Source organism: Centruroides vittatus, unplaced genomic scaffold (genome assembly GCF_030686945.1).
Source record: "Centruroides vittatus isolate TY-2023 unplaced genomic scaffold, ASM3068694v2 contig_549, whole genome shotgun sequence".
Lineage (NCBI taxonomy): Eukaryota > Metazoa > Arthropoda > Arachnida > Scorpiones > Buthidae > Centruroides > Centruroides vittatus.
The window spans coordinates 2,894,985-2,913,544 of NW_027122325.1; the positions used below are offsets into that span (position 1 = coordinate 2,894,985).

At 26.8% G+C, this 18,560-nt stretch overlaps 1 protein-coding gene across 10 annotated transcripts in view; it reads right to left on the bottom strand.

Annotated features, from left to right (window-relative positions):
- Nucleotides 1–18,560, bottom strand: part of LOC136978689 (coiled-coil domain-containing protein AGAP005037-like) — a 526,382-nt gene that overhangs the window by 325,209 nt on the left and 182,613 nt on the right. For 9 of the 10 annotated variants that reach the window (XM_067274453.1, XM_067274444.1, XM_067274442.1 and 6 more), the window contains one exon: nt 14,599–14,756. In XM_067274453.1, the coding sequence (XP_067130554.1) occupies nt 14,599–14,756 (158 nt within the window). Of the gene's footprint in view, nt 1–2,956; nt 3,411–14,598; nt 14,757–18,560 lie in introns of those variants that run through there. The other variant, XM_067274449.1, reaches the window with a different exon arrangement.

Below are 18,560 nucleotides of genomic sequence, written 5' to 3' on the forward strand. Positions count from 1 at the left end.
ATAGCATATGAACAGCCGTAGATAGGAGTAGAGACCGTTGTTGAGCCTTGATGTTTGTAGTTCTGATGTAATAGTTTAGAACCTTTTCTACAATACATAGTGGCAAAGGAAGGAGCTCTGCTAGAATCAGAGAGGCATTAGTAGAAACAGTTCTGCAGCACTTTGAAATTCTGATGGCAAACTGTCTTTGAAGAGACAGTAATTTATTTGCTACTGAATTTTTACTAGTTACATGACCCGAGCTAGAGGCCGCGTAAAGTAGCATTGGTTGTATTACCCATTATATAGAGTTTTACAAGCTTTATGATTTATTCCCCAGGTGCACCTAGCACACTTTATTAGCATGTAGTTTATTTTTTTGGCTTTAGCCAATATGTAATCAATATGGCAACGGAATGTGGTTTCTCTCTATTCTCTCTTGTTTTATTTTGTATGAGGTTTCTGTTTAAATGTGAACTATTAGTCGATTTGTCAAAACTTTTGCGTCCTTTTGTGAAAATTACAATTAATATAAAAATGAATATTATGACATTGATTAATGATAATAATAATAAAAAGATTGTTAATAATTAAAAAATAAAGTTCTTAAAATAAATTGTTCATTCGAATTCATTAAATTTTTATATTTTTAAATTTGTTAACATAGTCTTTTATAAATAATAGTACATATTAATTAACTAATTAATAATTATGCATTTTGGACTTAAGGATTTAGGATTTCATATAAAAATTTTTTTTGTTAATATCTTTCTATAAAATCATGCCTAAATATTACGTAAGATAGGAAAGGGAAGGGGATCAAAGAAAACATTACGATTTCTTACACAGGGGTGGGTGGGGTCTAGAATGGCCAAAATCGCCCTTACGTAATTTATAGACGGCCCCTTTCTAAGAGAGCAAAAGAAATAAATTAAAAATTAATTATCCAAAAACTTAAATTTATTAAACATACTGATTACATGAGATGCACAACAGAACATTCGTTACTTAAAATAAAAATAAAAAAAGAGAAAAAGAAATAAAATACCAGTAAAAATTTTTTATTTATAAATTTTTAAATTAAATTTTATTAAAAACTGATCACAAGGAAGTGGCTGTAATCAATACCTAACATTCACTTTTTTTTGTAATAAATGCAATAAAATATAATACGAAAATTTTATTGAATTTTAAGAATTTAAATTTTATTCAATCAGACTAAACTCATTAATTATACTAAAATAAACGGAAAATATTGCGCGAAAAGAACTGAGTAATAGTTCCGGCATCGTGTAAAGAAAATATTCAATTAATTATATTTTAGTAAGCTAAAAGCTATTAACTTTCATTTAAAAAAAAAGAAACATATTGTTTTATTAAATTCATTATTCTAATTTAGAACTTAATTTTATTTACGATATAACAATGTTAATGCCATTCTTGTACGAAATTTTGTCAAAGAATTTAGAAAAAGTTTCGATCAGAAAGTATTATGAGAAGATATCGGTAGAGAAAGATGGATGGCGTTTTATAAGGATGACAATGAAGTCTGGGTTTTTCTTTTTTACTAGAAGTTTAACAACTCAGCACCGTCATCCAAGATAAGATTATTTACTATCGTCAATTACGTCAATAAATTAAACATATGCTTTGTTCCAAATCTAAATATAACATTTACATTTATATAATCATAAATTATTAATGAACGTCTATTTTATTTGTTATGAATTATGTATAACTTTACATACAATTACATCAAAATAACTCATCTATCTAATAATTAATTTACATAAATGGCTTTTTTTCTGGACTACTTTCCTTTACTAAAAGCGAGTATTAAACAGATTTTGTCATTCATTTACTTTGTTACTATAAAAGAATTATTATTTTATCCAGTCATTTTCCCCTCAGATTACATACACAGTTTATTTTTATGTAATGTCTAAGTTTTGCGATTTAAATTTATATTATTCTGGTGATCCAAATATAATCTCTCTATAAAGATTTCTATATTCTTAAAATTTTATTTAAATATAATTCATAACTCATAATAAAAAATTCAGTATATTTTAAAATAAATTCGATTACGATTATCCAAAAATGAAAATTTATCAAATAAATCACATTATTTTATAATCGTATATTATAAAATATATAAATAACTTGCACGCATTTTAGATATAAATTCTTATTTATGGTATATATAAGTACGTGTATAGCATTTTCGATTCTTAAACAATGAATAGTTAAAAATTAATATAATATAATACGATATTTCTCATAACAAAGTTTTTAGTTTACTTTCTATAAATAAATTGAAATGGACGATTCTGACAGAAAATTCTAATAAAAAATGAGATATAAGGTTTAAATATATTTATAAAGTTTAAATCCCTCAAAATCTTATATATTACTATTGATTTTTATGTATCTGAATAAATTTTGAATAAAGTTTTTCAATTGTTATTTTTATCGTAGCGGAACTGCTTGAACCTATATTATTTTTCATTCCCTTTGGTATACGTTTGCATAAACATTAAAGTTTAAATCATTTTTCTTTTTTACTGCAGTATTACTAAATAAAAATAGAATATAACTTTCAATATTCTACTAGACTGGTCGTTTCCAGTAGAAACGATTGTAAAATATTTTGTATAAATATTAAAAGTATCACTCATCTTTTTAAAAACTATAAAAATTAATTGAACTTATTTTAAAATACTTTGACTGTTTATAATAAAATAAGTATTAAATCTTCATTTCAAATATTAATTATACACAAGTATTGTCCTTGATTTATTTCTAAAAATACTCAGAGTATAATAAACTCAGTTTTAAATATCACTAATTAAATGCCGATTCTGTATAAAATTTAAGCTAATACAGTTAATATTGATCTTATATAAAAATATTTCGTAATTTATATTTGTAGTACAGTTTTGTATAGATTAACTGAAAGGGTACGCATTAAACTTACCTCTTTTCTTTTAATACCAGAGCTCAAAAATGAAGTTACCAACATGATGTAGACCCTAAATATCTCACAAATAAGACGTTTACAATGAGAAAATGCCGATATAAGCAAGTAAGATTATTTAATTTTTAAAGACACACTTCAGCAACTAAATGACCTTCGTTCGCATTACAAGTAAGGCAAAATAATAATTGCGTCATTTCAATACAATCTTTTTTTGTACACGCACAACTCTCCGGAGAATGCTTAGAATGAAATTGAGTTGTTATACAATTTTATCAAGTTGACGAAAGTCTTCGACAAAGCAATACCAAAGGGAATGAACAAGAATAGGTTTAATTCCCCAGCCATATTGTATAAAAACTTGTTTAACAGGTCAATGGCCCTGCTTTACAGAATGCGTCATTCAGAAACTTAACAATACGTTGGGAAAATGAAAACTTATATCGCTTGAAAAAAAATAACATATATTTTAATTATTATTTCGTAATCAAAAACGAAATTGATATACATATGTATGTAAATAAGATTGTACAGCAATCGGGATGAAAATTGTATCTAAAGAAGCAATCACTTAAAATGAGTATGGATAAAAAGCTAATGCTTGAGTTTCATGGGATACGTAATGGAATTAGTTGTATTACATAGAACGAAGTATGATTTTAGAAAAGTATAATAGCTGTGAGCTAAGGAAATATGAAATAACAATAAGAATACAGGATTTATTTCGTAATTCATTTTAAACAAAGCTCTTTGTTATTTTATTTCATCGTATTTGTTCTCTTACTGTTTCGCTGTATATGTTAATTAGGTCTAATATCTTAATTAAACAGTTAAACATTTTTTTTTACTTTTTTAATATTTATTTATTTTTATACGTCTCCTTTTCTTATTAAAATTAACAAGCATTTACGTTTATAATTAATTGTTAACGGAGGAAAACGATTTTATTTTTTTAAATAATTCCTATCATATAAAGAACGAAACGTCAAATATTCAACTTAAGTATGAAACGAAAGCGCACCAGATGGCAGCACGCATTCATAGGAAAACATTATTTAGAATTTTAAAACTCTTGTACTTTTCCAAATTAATTTTTCTATTTATTTCACGTTCAAAAATGTTTTATCACTCAAATTTGAAAACGAAAATAATTATCTAACTAAGTAAAATATTAATTTGCAAATTTCTAAACACTAAACAATTTTATTACGTTTTAGTTTGTTCAAATAATAATTTAATATTATTACTTTATTTTGTTAATCAATCACTCTTCCGTTTCCTATATTTAATTTCTATTTTTATATGTAAAAAGCTGCTTTAATTGGGATATTATCTAGAAGTAAATCTATTAAAATTATATACAGTACTCCCGCTCTCCATCCGAATAACATTTCATTAATTTAATATATAATTATTACTATCGTAATTATACAAGCAATAACATTCTATTGACAGAATTATTTATTTGTGCTATAAAATTTATTGATAAATTGTACTTTCTGCATCATTTAATTGATTATAAAATAATTCAGCAGTTTCTTTGACAAAATCCATTTCTTTCCATGAAAAATATATGAGCGAGCTAAAAACACTGATCTTTTTTAAAAACTAATTAATATATCGGGGGAAAATATAGATGAAAAACATTAAGAATTGATCTTAAAAAGAATTAAGTGTCAAAAATTTCTTATAACGCTTACTTCAGTGTAAATGCTTCTTTTGTATTGATCATCGACTGTACAATATAAAAAATATCAGGAAAAAAAACTCAGTGAAGGCTAATATTACAAAATAATATAAATTTGAGAAATTACACGAACTAAAATAAAATAAACATTTTGAAACCAGCATTGTAAAATCATTTAACGAATTCTTCAATGAAATTCAATTAAATCTCAAAAATCCCTTTTATGGATATTTAATAAAACTTTGAAAATTAGCTAAAGGAGTATTATAATTCGTATTAAAATATTCTAATCTTATTTCATATGTCTGCCAAACACAAAGTGAATATAAAGATAATACTTTGTATTAAGAACAAGATTATAGTAATAGCAACTAAAGGTGTAAATATTATTACCGAACGTCTACCACAATTATTAATGATAACACTTATTTTAACAAATGAAAAACTTTTAGTTATTATTATTAAATATTAAATTAAATATATTTATTAAACGCCTAAAAATTTTTGTGTGCACAAAAATTAACTTGATTATAAATATTTTATCAAGTAATTTAATCAAACACGAAATTTTCCTTACTTTATAAGCTAATATAATAATCAATAAATTAAGCGCAATCAATTCAGTATTATAATGTTGCCAATTTATATTAAGTGCGTTAATGTCAAGAATAAAACACTAAAACAATGCTGTAATGTATTAATAGAAATATTGATGAATTGTACCAATATATATTGGTACAATTCATCGAAGTTCTCATTACAACTTTTTTAAAGATTGTAAAAAAAATTCTCTAGAAAGCATGAAATATACAATATACAATACAAACTTGCAGCCAAGTATCAGTCTAAATTTAAAGAATCTGACTAGTATGCCGTAATTTAAATAACTCTTTAAAATATGTAACCAAAAAAATAAACAAGAATTAATGTGATTAAATTATTTTTATATCTTAAATATTATAATTAACTGTAATATATTGTATTGATTGCAAAAATGTTGATATATTAAATACTTTGCCCCAGTAACCGTATTCTTACCCTAAATACTTAATAAAACTTTTTATATATGATGCATACATAATACTATTTTGCGAACTTGTTTTAAAACCGCAATCTGCTATTAATTATTATGGGCTATGATAATCATACTTGAAATAATTAAGTTATTAAATATAAATTTTGTTTTTTTTTAATCATTGAAATTGATTGTAGAATTTCTAAAACGAAAACCAAATTATCCTATATTGCATAATTTCTTTTTATCTGGTTTCAAGAAAATGAGTACCCTACATAATATATGCTGCATTGTTTGGATTTGAAACAAAATTATATTTTGAAGCATATCCTTAATAAAAATTTAACGCATGATGAGAAAAACATTAAAAATAATATTGTAGACACAAATAATGTTTCTGCCATTACATGAAATCATTTCCAAATAAAACAGAGACTAATGAGTTATTTTTAGATAAATCTTGATGATTCCAGTTTCAATATTTACAAAACGATTTTTAATAATGACTAATGTCAAACAAAGAAAAAAGATTTTCATGATATTCAAATTATACGTTTAATAATGCATTTTTTATTTAAATAAATTGTAAATTTTGAAAGAAATACCACTTGGACCACATTTACATTTATAATAGTTAAAGTGTTGAAAATAAAAATATTCACACTTGTAAAAAGAATTATTATAATTAATGAATACGTATCATAATTTAAATTTATTAAATTTTTAAAATTATATAATTTTTAATTAAATATAACCGAAGTCGTTTGAAGATGACCATGAAGAGATCACGTCAAGAACATACTAATATGGAATAAAAGTGAACTCTGTATATAATCTAGTCGTGTTAGCTGATTATTTCTAGTGTTTGGTCCGATAAATTCTCTATAATTATTAAACTGTATTTATAAGACATGACTAAAATTGTAACTAATAAACTTGCCAAAATGAAATCGCAGATTTTAGTCATCAAATATATTTTTCATGCCATATGTTCAGCGGAATCTAGAATAGAATTCGATTTGAAACATTGAAGCTTTCCATGTCATAAAGGGACATTGAATGCACATGTAAATGTACATTCACTGTCCCTTTATGAATGTTGACGACGTAATATAACGAAAGAACCACTGCCTGACCTGACCTATCTATCTTTTAAAACTAATTTTCGATCATAACTGAACATTCTGGGTCTCATAAAAGAATTTACTTCTCCAACATATCATTGACCACTGTTATTACGACGTTCATGGAATTCAGATGGACTTGAATATAAGAACAGCAGATGGAAATTTTTTGGTTATTTTAAGCTCCTGGAGAAAATGAGGGAATCTTTCTATCATCTTCTCTGTTAGTTTCAAGAAAAGTAGGATCATGCGTGTTGGGCCGCAATTCGAAAAAACTGTAGTTGTATAAATTCCCACTGTCGTCCCTCTGTCCATCTATCCTTCCTTAATCTCCAGAAGGGAGTTAGATAGATGAAATCCGAGACCAGATTGAAATGCCTAAGGGCAGGAGGCCCCGATAAACTATATGTGAACTTCCGATGCAAACCTGAGTTGCGTAATTTCAATTCAAAAATTTTCCCGGAAAGGAGTTACACAGATAACCGCAAGACTCGATTACTAAAGGAAAAGTATAATGTACAGGGGCAAGCCACTAATGATTTGAGGTGGAAAGCATATATTTTAAACTAGCTGTTACCCGCGGCTTCGCTCGCGCGGATTTTGCAAGCAAACCCTATTTACATTCAATACTTCAACAACCGTAGTAATTGTTATTTAACACCTCCCGCTGAGAATGATGAGAATTGCTGAGAATCAAACGAACTGTTTTTAATTTGATAAATCTTCTGGAACGTTTACAATCGTTCTATAATCGAATCAATATGCAAAAAGAAATTCGAATTTAAAACGGTTCGAACATTTGGTTAAAAAATCGAAATATATAAAAAATATTTATAACAATGTCTGAAATGTTATCAATTTAATACCCCTAAGTACTCAATGAAGACTAAACGTAATTAAAAACAAAAAATCGCATCTAAAATAGTACAGTAGAAGCCATTCTTCAGGTTAAGCCTTAATGCTCTCCCTCTCCCCCCGCGAGGAAATTTCGAAAAATCCCGTCTTAGTGTGCGTTTTCATGACGTACCCTAACTGTGTACCAAATTTCACTTCTAGGTTCTGGAACTTTCTCATTGAAGCGTCAACCACTTTCAAACCCCATATCTCTCACACCCTTATAGCTATCGAGACGCAACCACCATAGTTCACAATGGGAGACTTGGGGCTACTACCACACACAAACACCATTCATGTGCGATGTGTAGTTTTGGCTGCAGAGTGACGTATAGGCACAAACACGTCCATTTTTATATATATAAATAAAGATATAGATTAAATAAATTTAAAAATTTGATTAGAAAATTGCAGCCCGACTTTGTAACGATGTCACAATAAATATTTGCCTGTTAGTATTGTGTGTGAAATAGAACGAAATGAATGATTATCAGATAAAAATTATTCTTAACAATAGTTTAAAATCTCATAAAAAATTTTGAAGTTTTATATTCTTAACTTTTATCTTGTTAGTAATTGCAGTTCAAAAAATTAAAAATTATTCTATTGTGCTGTACAGTACATATAGAATCCATATACATTATTATTCAAGCTATTTTATTTTTTACGTGATTATAACAATATGTAACAGATCGGTTATTAACATTGTATTTTTTCAAGCCTCATCATATATAGCATCACCCATTAAATATAAAACCCAATAACTTCATTATCGCTATTTTCATTTTAAAGATAATAACTATTTTTTCATAATTAACCTTGTAAAAAAGGATAATAATAAAAAGAAAGAAATATAAAAAACACAACATTTTATTTAAAACGTTTTATTCTTTTTCCTTGTCTAATTGTGATGAAAACTTTTTTGTATTCTTTTCATTCCTTACTAAATCTATTTTAACTTCTTATAATGAGCATAATAATAGAATATTTATAGTAAATAATTAATAATCAATGCAGTTATTGAAATACAGCCTAGTAAATGGAATATATTTATTTCTCAATAGATTTATTTCTATAATTTGGTTTAAAAAATGCATTAATATTCAAAACCAGGATTACTAAATAATTTAAATATTTCAAAAACTGAAATTTAAATACCGGTATATATTTTCTGATTTGTTTTTCAAAAACAAAGCTTATATACTGATTACAAACTTCATGAATGAATTCTAACAAAGCACATAAAATTATTTGAATGATTATATGCTAATTTTAAATACATTGTTACAATTATACCAGTAATCTTTGTTATTAGTGTTCTAGAACTAAGCTTTTTCTCGGAAATCGTTCCACGTAGCATGCTCCTTTAGATCTTCAGACCATACCATATTTTACAAGGCCTCTCGGACAGGCGAAGTTGAACGTGTGAGATTTGCACCGATATTCCGGAAATTGCCCATAATGACCCAACGCTATTGCACTACATCATTGCAGCAAACGAACCTGGTGCTACCAATACGACTTGGAAATCAAACGGAAAAGTGCCGATTGGAGAGGACTTGTATCAGCGTCTTCGAAGAAAACCCTCAGATAACCATCGAAGACAAATAATATGATGATTGCATTTTTTGATGCCAGGAGTATCGTGCATAAGGTATTTGTTCATTAATCACGATATCCCCGTTAATCAACCAGTAAGCGCCAGCATATAACAGGTCTATATTTGATGTTCGTGACAATTAACTATTACTGCAGAATGTCCGCCGCTGTCTACCTAAACTTTATCAGTTCGTCAGTGCATTAGGGTATGAGGTCTCGCGTTATCATGAAGAAGGCATCACGGCTACAATGCCTTCATGATAAATCGACCTCTTGGCTGGAAAACAAGTGACAATGCTTCCTCGCCTGTCTAAATAGTCTATGGAAGGCAGGAATTTCAACAATGTTTGCGATACATATCGGGCTGCGTACATACAACTCCATTACGGAAGAGTTCCAGAACTGCTTGGAGGATTTTCAACATTGTTGGAATTATTGCATCGCTGTGCGAGGATACTATTTTGAAGGCAGAACTTAGTAGATTTCGTTTATGTTTGTCATTCCAGAAAAAAAAGCTCAGTTCGGGAACTTTTGAGACAAAGGATGCATAATTCTTTTTTATGCAATTTCGAACTTTGCATTATAAGTTTGTTTCACATATTCCTGATAAATTGTAAATAATAGTATACTCTTAATATTACATAATCAATTTATTTATTTATCTAATTATTTACTGCTTTCTTATAGACACAATTACACTCCAAAGAGCGATTTAAAGGCTGATTGGGGAGAGGTGTAAGGCCGAGACTCCACTAGCGTGAAAACCTTCGCTGTAATTACTTTAATTCACGTGACCTATTTGCGTTTGCGTTTGAATTGCGGTGGAGTTCCAGGTACTATCGTCGGTACAGTTGTATACGTGATATATAGACTGATTATATTCTACGATATTTTGTATATATAATTGCAAATGTAGTAAAAATAATATTTTCACTTTCATATATATTAACTTTTTTTTATCATATTATTAGGATACTATACTGCCTTATACTAAAATATTGCGCTTAGCTTTTTTATTATAAACTCACCTTAACTGAAGGATTTTATTATGGCCGTCCATATCGCTTGTTTTAGGCATCCATTCTTATAAACGTGATGCCTCTTGTCATAGATACATGGATACTTTGGAATGTTTTCGATAAATCTTTCCAGAGCTATTGTAGATCTTTTCGAAGTAGCCATCAGTGAACTACATAAAAGCTCGTTTCCCGCCAATTTTCGCACCATGTCATAATGACGTAGATTCCACTGACTTCTGATTGGTTGATGGTACTGTTTTACGGACGTATTCACATCGAAAGACTCTTCTCAACTCGTTTTATGCCCTACTCAAGCATAAAATATCATGGTAACGTGATTAAAAGTAATTACGGCGAGGGTTTTTACTCTAGTGGAGTCTCGGCCTAAGATAAGACCCTTCCTAATCACGGCCTAGTGTGCGAAATGTTTGACTGATATTCTGCACACTACGATTTTAAGATTAATTATTTGAATGTAAGAAAAAGTAATTATTTTCTATTTAAAAAGTCGAAATTTTGATATATAATGGAATGTAAATGTTATGTGTTATATAAAAATTATAAATATAATTTATTATATAAAAAATATTACATAAAATTATGTATTTTTTAAACTTCTTTCGCCCTGTGGGCAGTAAGAGAGCCTATTTTTTAGCAAGCTCATTATGGGTTCGGCCAGGACCACAATGGGGCGGTCTGGTGGTGACGGACGAGGTCCGACATATCCGGACAAGCCAGCCCCGAAAAATTCCTGGGAATTTTTCGACAAGTTCGGATTCGATCCAGGGTCCCCCAGAACAGTAGGATGCCACCTTGACCTCTCGGCCATCCGGCCAAAAATTATGTATTGCTTACTGTCAATAACTAACTATCGTCAAAAATGTAAATCAACAATACACTAGAGAAGATATGAGAAGGAAATATATGCAAGCAACGTGTCTAAATAGAACTTGATAGGCTAATAACAATACATTTGCATGTATAAATAGATAATAAACAACAAACAGGTTATATATTAATGGAATACTTATCAAAATCTAAATGTTAAATGAATTTTTAGTACTTAAATTATATTTGTGACCAAGGATTACCACAACTAATTTACTCGTCTTATGCTGGATGATCAAAAATCTATCTACCAAGTTTAAGCCTTATCACAATTGAACGACAAGGTGTACAAAACATATTCAAATAGCATTCATATCAGTATTTGAAGCTCTATTCTATAATACGTTCAACTTACTCTCAAATTTAATCTCGATTTTTCTCAACCCTATCCCAAAGTTTTAAATCACACTTTGAAAAATGTCTCTCGAAATAGCAAATACTTCATACTCAAGTCCTTCCAGACTTTGAGTTGATTTGACACACTATCTTCCTCTAGATAGCTTTGTAAAAAAATCCAGCAACAAGTTGCTTAACTTTACCGGTAACATTTAAAACTGTCGTCTGTTATGATATTTTATTATTAAAAACTTTTTATATTTTTAATTATTATAAAATGGCAAAAGCTTAATTTTGAAGGTAGAAATGAGTTTTATAAAAAAAAAAAAAAAAAAAAAAAAAATGTAAATGCTAATAACGAGTAAAATCCTCATTAAGACCGACCCTACTGGAGATATGACACGACCCCTTTATCTCCCTACCCCGTCGACCTTTAACCACCAAAACTTAATAGTATCAATCCCCCTACTATACAAACACCTCCCTGCAAAATTTCAGAAAATTTCAACAAAAATTACAGGCATTATTAAGTTTTTGTTTACCCTCTTTGAGGGTAAACAAAATCGTGCCCACACACACATACACATCCATCCTTACGAACAGAAAAAACCCCGAATTTTGTTTGCATTTTTGCGGCGTTTCAAGTTTCTCTAAGTCCAAAAATGTAGAAACTTTAGTGGGTCATTTTTTGCCCATCGCCATATTTTCCATCAGTTACGTATAACAGAGTCGGGAAAATAAAAAGTTTATTTCAGATCTGTAGTTTAAGATCAGTCAATTTCCCTCTATGGTATTTGCCATGAAGCAAAGATCATTGAAGTTGAAGGTCATCATACGTCGTCATTCAGTTGTAATAAAGCAATACTTTGGTAGGTAAAGTAGCCTTTGGGTCATTCTGTAAGATGGCGAATTTGTGAAAATAACTGTTATAATAAGTATTATACTCATATATTCCATCAATAAATTATTGAAACTTATCATTTTAATCTGATCCGGAAAGAAAAGGACCTATGTTTAATCATAAGATTTAATTTATCATATGTAGGCCCTACTATCTGAAACATTAAGATTCTTTTAGTTTCTTTCGCAGTGTTTTCAATTCTTAAAAGAAAACTATTGCCTAAAAAAGAAAGAATAATCATAAAATATTTATCATTTCGAAGTGTAAATTTTAAAAAATGATTTTAAATTAACATGAAGTTATGATAATATTAATAAAAAACAAAATTTTTATGCATTTTTTTAAATATAAAACAATCATTCATCATCAACAACAATATACAGTTTTCATTTTTCCAATTTAATGATATGAAACTTTATTATTTGGAAGAAGTTCAGAAGCACATAGAAAAGGAGGGAGAAAAAAGAAAATTTATTTTTTGCCTTAAGCAAGTTAGAAATGTGTATAAGATATATTAGATAGGAAAGAGGAGCAGAAACAGCGAATATAAAAATCAGAGAAACCGCGAACAAAAACATTCTATTGTATCGCTATCAGTAAAAAACACAAGTCGTAAAACGTTGCAACAACCATATTTTAATTTCAGTAATAGAAATAATAGTGCCAGCATAACGTTTTTAAAATTTAATTGCCGAATTGATTTGAATGCAACAGTTAAATTTAAAAAATTATATTGAAATAAGGTTGTGTGCCATTCAATTGAGAGGTGTTTTGAACACATTTTGTCTCGTTAATTTGCTTATTTTTATTTATAAATATTTTTTTACTATATAATACACATCATAATAAGCAACATCTGGATAATGTTATATAATCTTATTAAAACGTTCTATAACAAAATTCTAAAAATGTAGGATAAAGGAAAGCTTAATTTGATATAAAATTCTGCAGAAAGCAACTTTTAACTCTATTTCTCACAGTTTTTTACAAAATTACGGAAAAGATAAACATACAACAAGCAAATAAAAATAACTATTTTATCATTAATTACTGAACTACTAATAAAAAATTAATACATATTAAATACGTAATAGAAAGAACACGTAAAATATAAAATGAGTTCTAATTAGAGTCTACTGTCAACTCATTTTTATTTACACTGATTAGTTTCTTAATTAAATCAGCTATCGAATTAACTTCAAATAAGCTTTTTTATTTTTTAAAACTATTATTTAAAACTCACTTAATTGAATAAAAATAGTTTTTTAGAAAATTATAAAAAAAATTGATTAAAATTAATGAATTTCAAAACTGTATACGCTTATTTAGCATCAAAATATGAAAACGAAATAATGAAAATAAAAAAAAAACTAAGGAAATATTTACAAAATATCTAGAGCATATTTTAGGCAGGTAAAATCAATGTTTGAAGAGTATAAAAACTAGCTATATACAATTTATTTTAAATTAATAAATCACAATTATTTCTGCAAAACTCCACTTAATTTATCTGAATATTGGTTGATATTAAATATATTGATTTTTTAAATATCAATTTGAAGTTGAAATATTTTTATATTATATTACTATAAAATTTAACGTAGACAAAATTTCTACATTCAAACTATAGATTATTTTAAAATGTTTACTACTACCGAGAAATAACTTTCTTTGTTTTTATGGTGTAATTAAACTAGAGAAACTGATAAAATAGGCTCTTTAAAAAACTTTCACAAAATATAACGACAAACTTTTTTATCAAACCATACTTAGTTTCAGGAATTAATGTTTGTCTTCTTAATACGTGAGAAAATTGAAAGAAAACATCAAATAAACGACCATTTAAACTATAAAAATTAAGACTGAAACCACTATACATTTTATTAAAGACCTCATTAAAAGTGATTAAAATAAATCACTCCTTAAAATTATTACATCCTCCTTGTGGTACAATAAGATACAACTCTATACAATTTAGTAATTTTCGTTTGCATTATCTCTATAGAAAAGCCATTTCGGTTAAATTTCAAAAAAAATGAAAGTGTATCCAATTCAAACAGTGAACTTTGAGGTCTCCTTCACTATTATCATTATCAGAAAAATAAACTAATAACTTTATTACCGAACTTTTAATTGGTTAACTGAATACAATAAGGAAAGATACAAACTATAACGGTACCTCGATATCCATATTTGAGCGTTGAGCTGGAGGAGGAGCATGCATTGGATGTTCTGATGTAATTGTATGATGTCTACGAACTTGAGACCTCTTCATTGCTTGGCTACTCGATGGTCTATGTCCATCTGCAGCTTCCAGCCTCTGGCCGCCAGATGGGGCTACATACAAATATAACATTAATTATGTAATGATATCAATTTCAAATGCAATAGTTGACATGTTAGTAATAATATTATATATTGATAATTATTTAATAGCTCATCTACAAATGTAATGTTAGTTCATCGCACAATAAATTATTCTTCATATATTTTATAAGCAATATTTCATAAAATTTAATTGTTATTTGTTGCCTCTTTTAAAACATATTAAACTCATCAAATAAACCAATCTAAATGCATTTGGAATTATCTATAATCAATAGATCACTTAAGAAATTATAACTTTATACTTCATTTATATGCATAACATGAACTAGTGTTTAGTAATTATTTATAATTTTATTCGAATATTAATAGGTATGACATTTTAGATGGACCATAATTCATTCTCACATTTCTCCATTTTCTGTTTAATGCTTCACGAAATTTAAAATGAAAATTAAATTCTGTTAGGTTGTTATCAGGAACACTCAACTAATGAATTTCTTCGATCGTTAATGTTCTTTCTCTTATCACATTTTACGTTAGTTTATCATTCAACTGTTTTTATGTTAGATATTTATTCTATCTAAGTAACTTATTCGCGCAAATAAAATTGTTGTTACCAAAAAAGAGAACAAAAAAACTAATATTTCTTTTCAGTTGATGGAGACTGCTTTCGAACTATGACAGGTTTCTAGAAGAATTGCGAAGAAACTATCAATGTTGCAACAAAGAAGCGCAATTTTTATAAGCTATAGAGTCTCCATATCAGAGGAGATGCCTTACTACTATGAGGACATTCACTTGTAAGAGTAAATCGATATTTGGAGACCTTTATCCTTCTCTGAGAAATGTACGCTCGACTTGCTAACTTATGTGAACTTAAATGTCTAAAAATTAGAATAAATAGAATATATGGCTATTTAAAATTCCATTGCAAAAAAATCACAAATAATAAAATATAATTCTTGAATTGATAACTTTACCAATTGTATTATACAAACATTTTTTGCAAAACTTTTAAAAAATTATATAAAACGAACTATAAATAATTAAAAATTCAGTTTTACTTGTAACTACATATATTAAAATTACAGAAAATCAGTTTAAAATAATAATGCAGTTATGTAATTTTGTCGTCTTGTAATTTTTTCTTCCATTAAAAGAAAGAAAAAAAGGCATTATTCGTATTTAAATTGTATAGTAGGTGGTAATCTGAGAGATCGATCTACGGAAAGCTGACTTTTTGTGCGTTTAAATTAACATATAAATTGCTACATATTAATTGTTATATAATGGTAATTAATGACACTTGAATTATTAATTACGTGGTAAAGTATTAATATAAATAATTAAAGTATGTTAAATGCTAAATACGGATATTAGACTCAAAACCTGGAACAGAAGTATATTAACATATTAATTAAAATTGGCTTTTATTTCTAGATTTTTTTTTGTAAGTAAAAACATTTTTGATCTTAAAAATATTATTTTCTTTAAAGATTTTTAAATTACCCAATTAATGTATAAAAGTAATTAAATATTATTTATATAGTTTTGAAGAGAAGTATTAAAAAAATTAATACAAAATGTTTCCAGATTTTACTTAACTATTTATTTTCCAGTTTCTTTGACTTTTTTGTTATTTTACTTTAATTTTTTATGTATTAGTCATTGTTGATAACATATAACATATTTCTGGCTTCTAGCCAATTTCATGGAATGATTTAAGTTTTTATTATCTTATTATTTTCTGTAAAATTTTGATAAAAAATTTGTTTTTAAATTATAATTCTCGTGGTTAGTTACTTAAGCGTGAATATATATATATATAAATATTCAATAGTTAAATAAGTTTTTCTCAATAATCTTGAATTTGGTCAATTTTATGACGAAGTTGCAGAATGAAATTAATTTTAAATATATTGAAAAGAAAATTGAAACTTATTCCAATTATATATTTAGATTTTTAAATATCACATTGATTTAAAATTAATTTGAAAACTTTTCAAAAAAATGTTAGCTTCAAAAGCAATTTGAAACATGAATCCTATCAGCAGGAAACCAAAATCCCTTTAGGAAAGAGTAAGTCGTTTGCAAAAGAAATTTTTGGAACCAAAATCACAAGGGAATGAAACGCTTTTAGTAAAAGAAATAGGAAGTCAATGGAGCAAAGAATACGAAAAAATCATGAAAGGAAAGATAAAGCAGAATAAGTGTAAAAGTTAAAAGGCGAGATCCATGAAAACAAGGACGTCATCAATAAATCAACAATGGCCTGTGCACATCCGACACGCTATCTTGTGTTAAATTTTTTCTTTCTATTCGATATTTCTTTATTTCCTAAACGAAAATTGAAGTAAATTGATGAATTACATAAGCAACAAAATATCTTATTTGAATAATGAAGTCTTATAGTTACATTAATGAGATTTTAAAAAGTATGCTAATACTTTTGCTTATGCTAAGTCTTTATGCAAGTTAATTTACTTTAGGAAGTTTTATGCCACGTATATAATTTATTTCCGCCTTTTCTTTTGTGCATACTTAGTAGCTACTTATAAATAATGATTTATTAAACCAAATTATTATAAGATATATCAAACACTCTATAACAAACTAAATAAAAATTATAAAATAAATATTGGTGCAATGATATTTTAAAAGATAAAACGTGTATATAAAGAATTATTTACATGCATTTTAATAGCTTCTACTTATATTCTAACAGTCATATAAGAATTGATTTTAATATTGACAATTTTGATTAATTCAGTACTATATATAATTTAATTTTCTAGAAATTGTTACAATGAAAAATGAATAGTTAACAATTAATTAAATCTTGTTGATTAGAAAGAAATAATTAAAAAAGTGTTATGCAACTGAATGAAATAACAGAAATACAGAATATTAATGCCACGAAAACTTCGTTATTATTATTATTTCATTATTTTTAAAATATATTTTAATATATAAATTTTGGCAGATGCCCTAATTACTTACTATTTTAGATTTTGTAACTTACATTGTTAAGTTTTTAATTCTATTATTTCTCAAACGAGTATTTACTTATAAAAGAACGTAATTTTAAATAGAATGTTAATACTACGTTTCTGAATTCTGCTTTATATGCTAATTTATGTTAAGCATATTGCATGAAAGATAAACTTTTATACATCCAAAATTATTTTATTCTGTTTTAAACAATAATTCAATGTGTACTAATACACAGTTTATAATTTCACATTGCTGGTTATTACTATTATTTTTGCTTCACTCTTTTAGAAATTTTTCATTATTAGTTTTAAAGAAAAGTCGAAAGGCTTCTTCAACTATTACAATGTTTATGTTATTAAATCAAATAGACGAAATTGTACAAAGAAATCGATCAAACTAAATTTTATAAATTCCTTGTTTACTATTTCTTAAAAATTTAATGTGAAAACGGATGGCTGAAAAAATGTAATTTTAAATACACTTTTCCCTTAAAAAAATAATTAACATTAGATAACTTGAAGCATATTCAAAATGCTTTTCGAGATTTACTATCATTTATAATGAAATTAAATACTATTAACTTTAATTAAACACAAACTCTCTTCAATAAAAGTACAAATTTTCTAAAAATAAAAATTGTAATCTCTAAACATGGAATTAATTAATTTACTTAATTTATTACTCCTATAGTATTCTAGCGCTAAAAATATTTTAAAATATTAAATATTGTGCTATTTTTTTTTTTAAACTTTAGGAAGGCAAAAATTTTCTTTAGGTTTACTAATGTAATATATTTTAATACATATCAAAACGATAAAA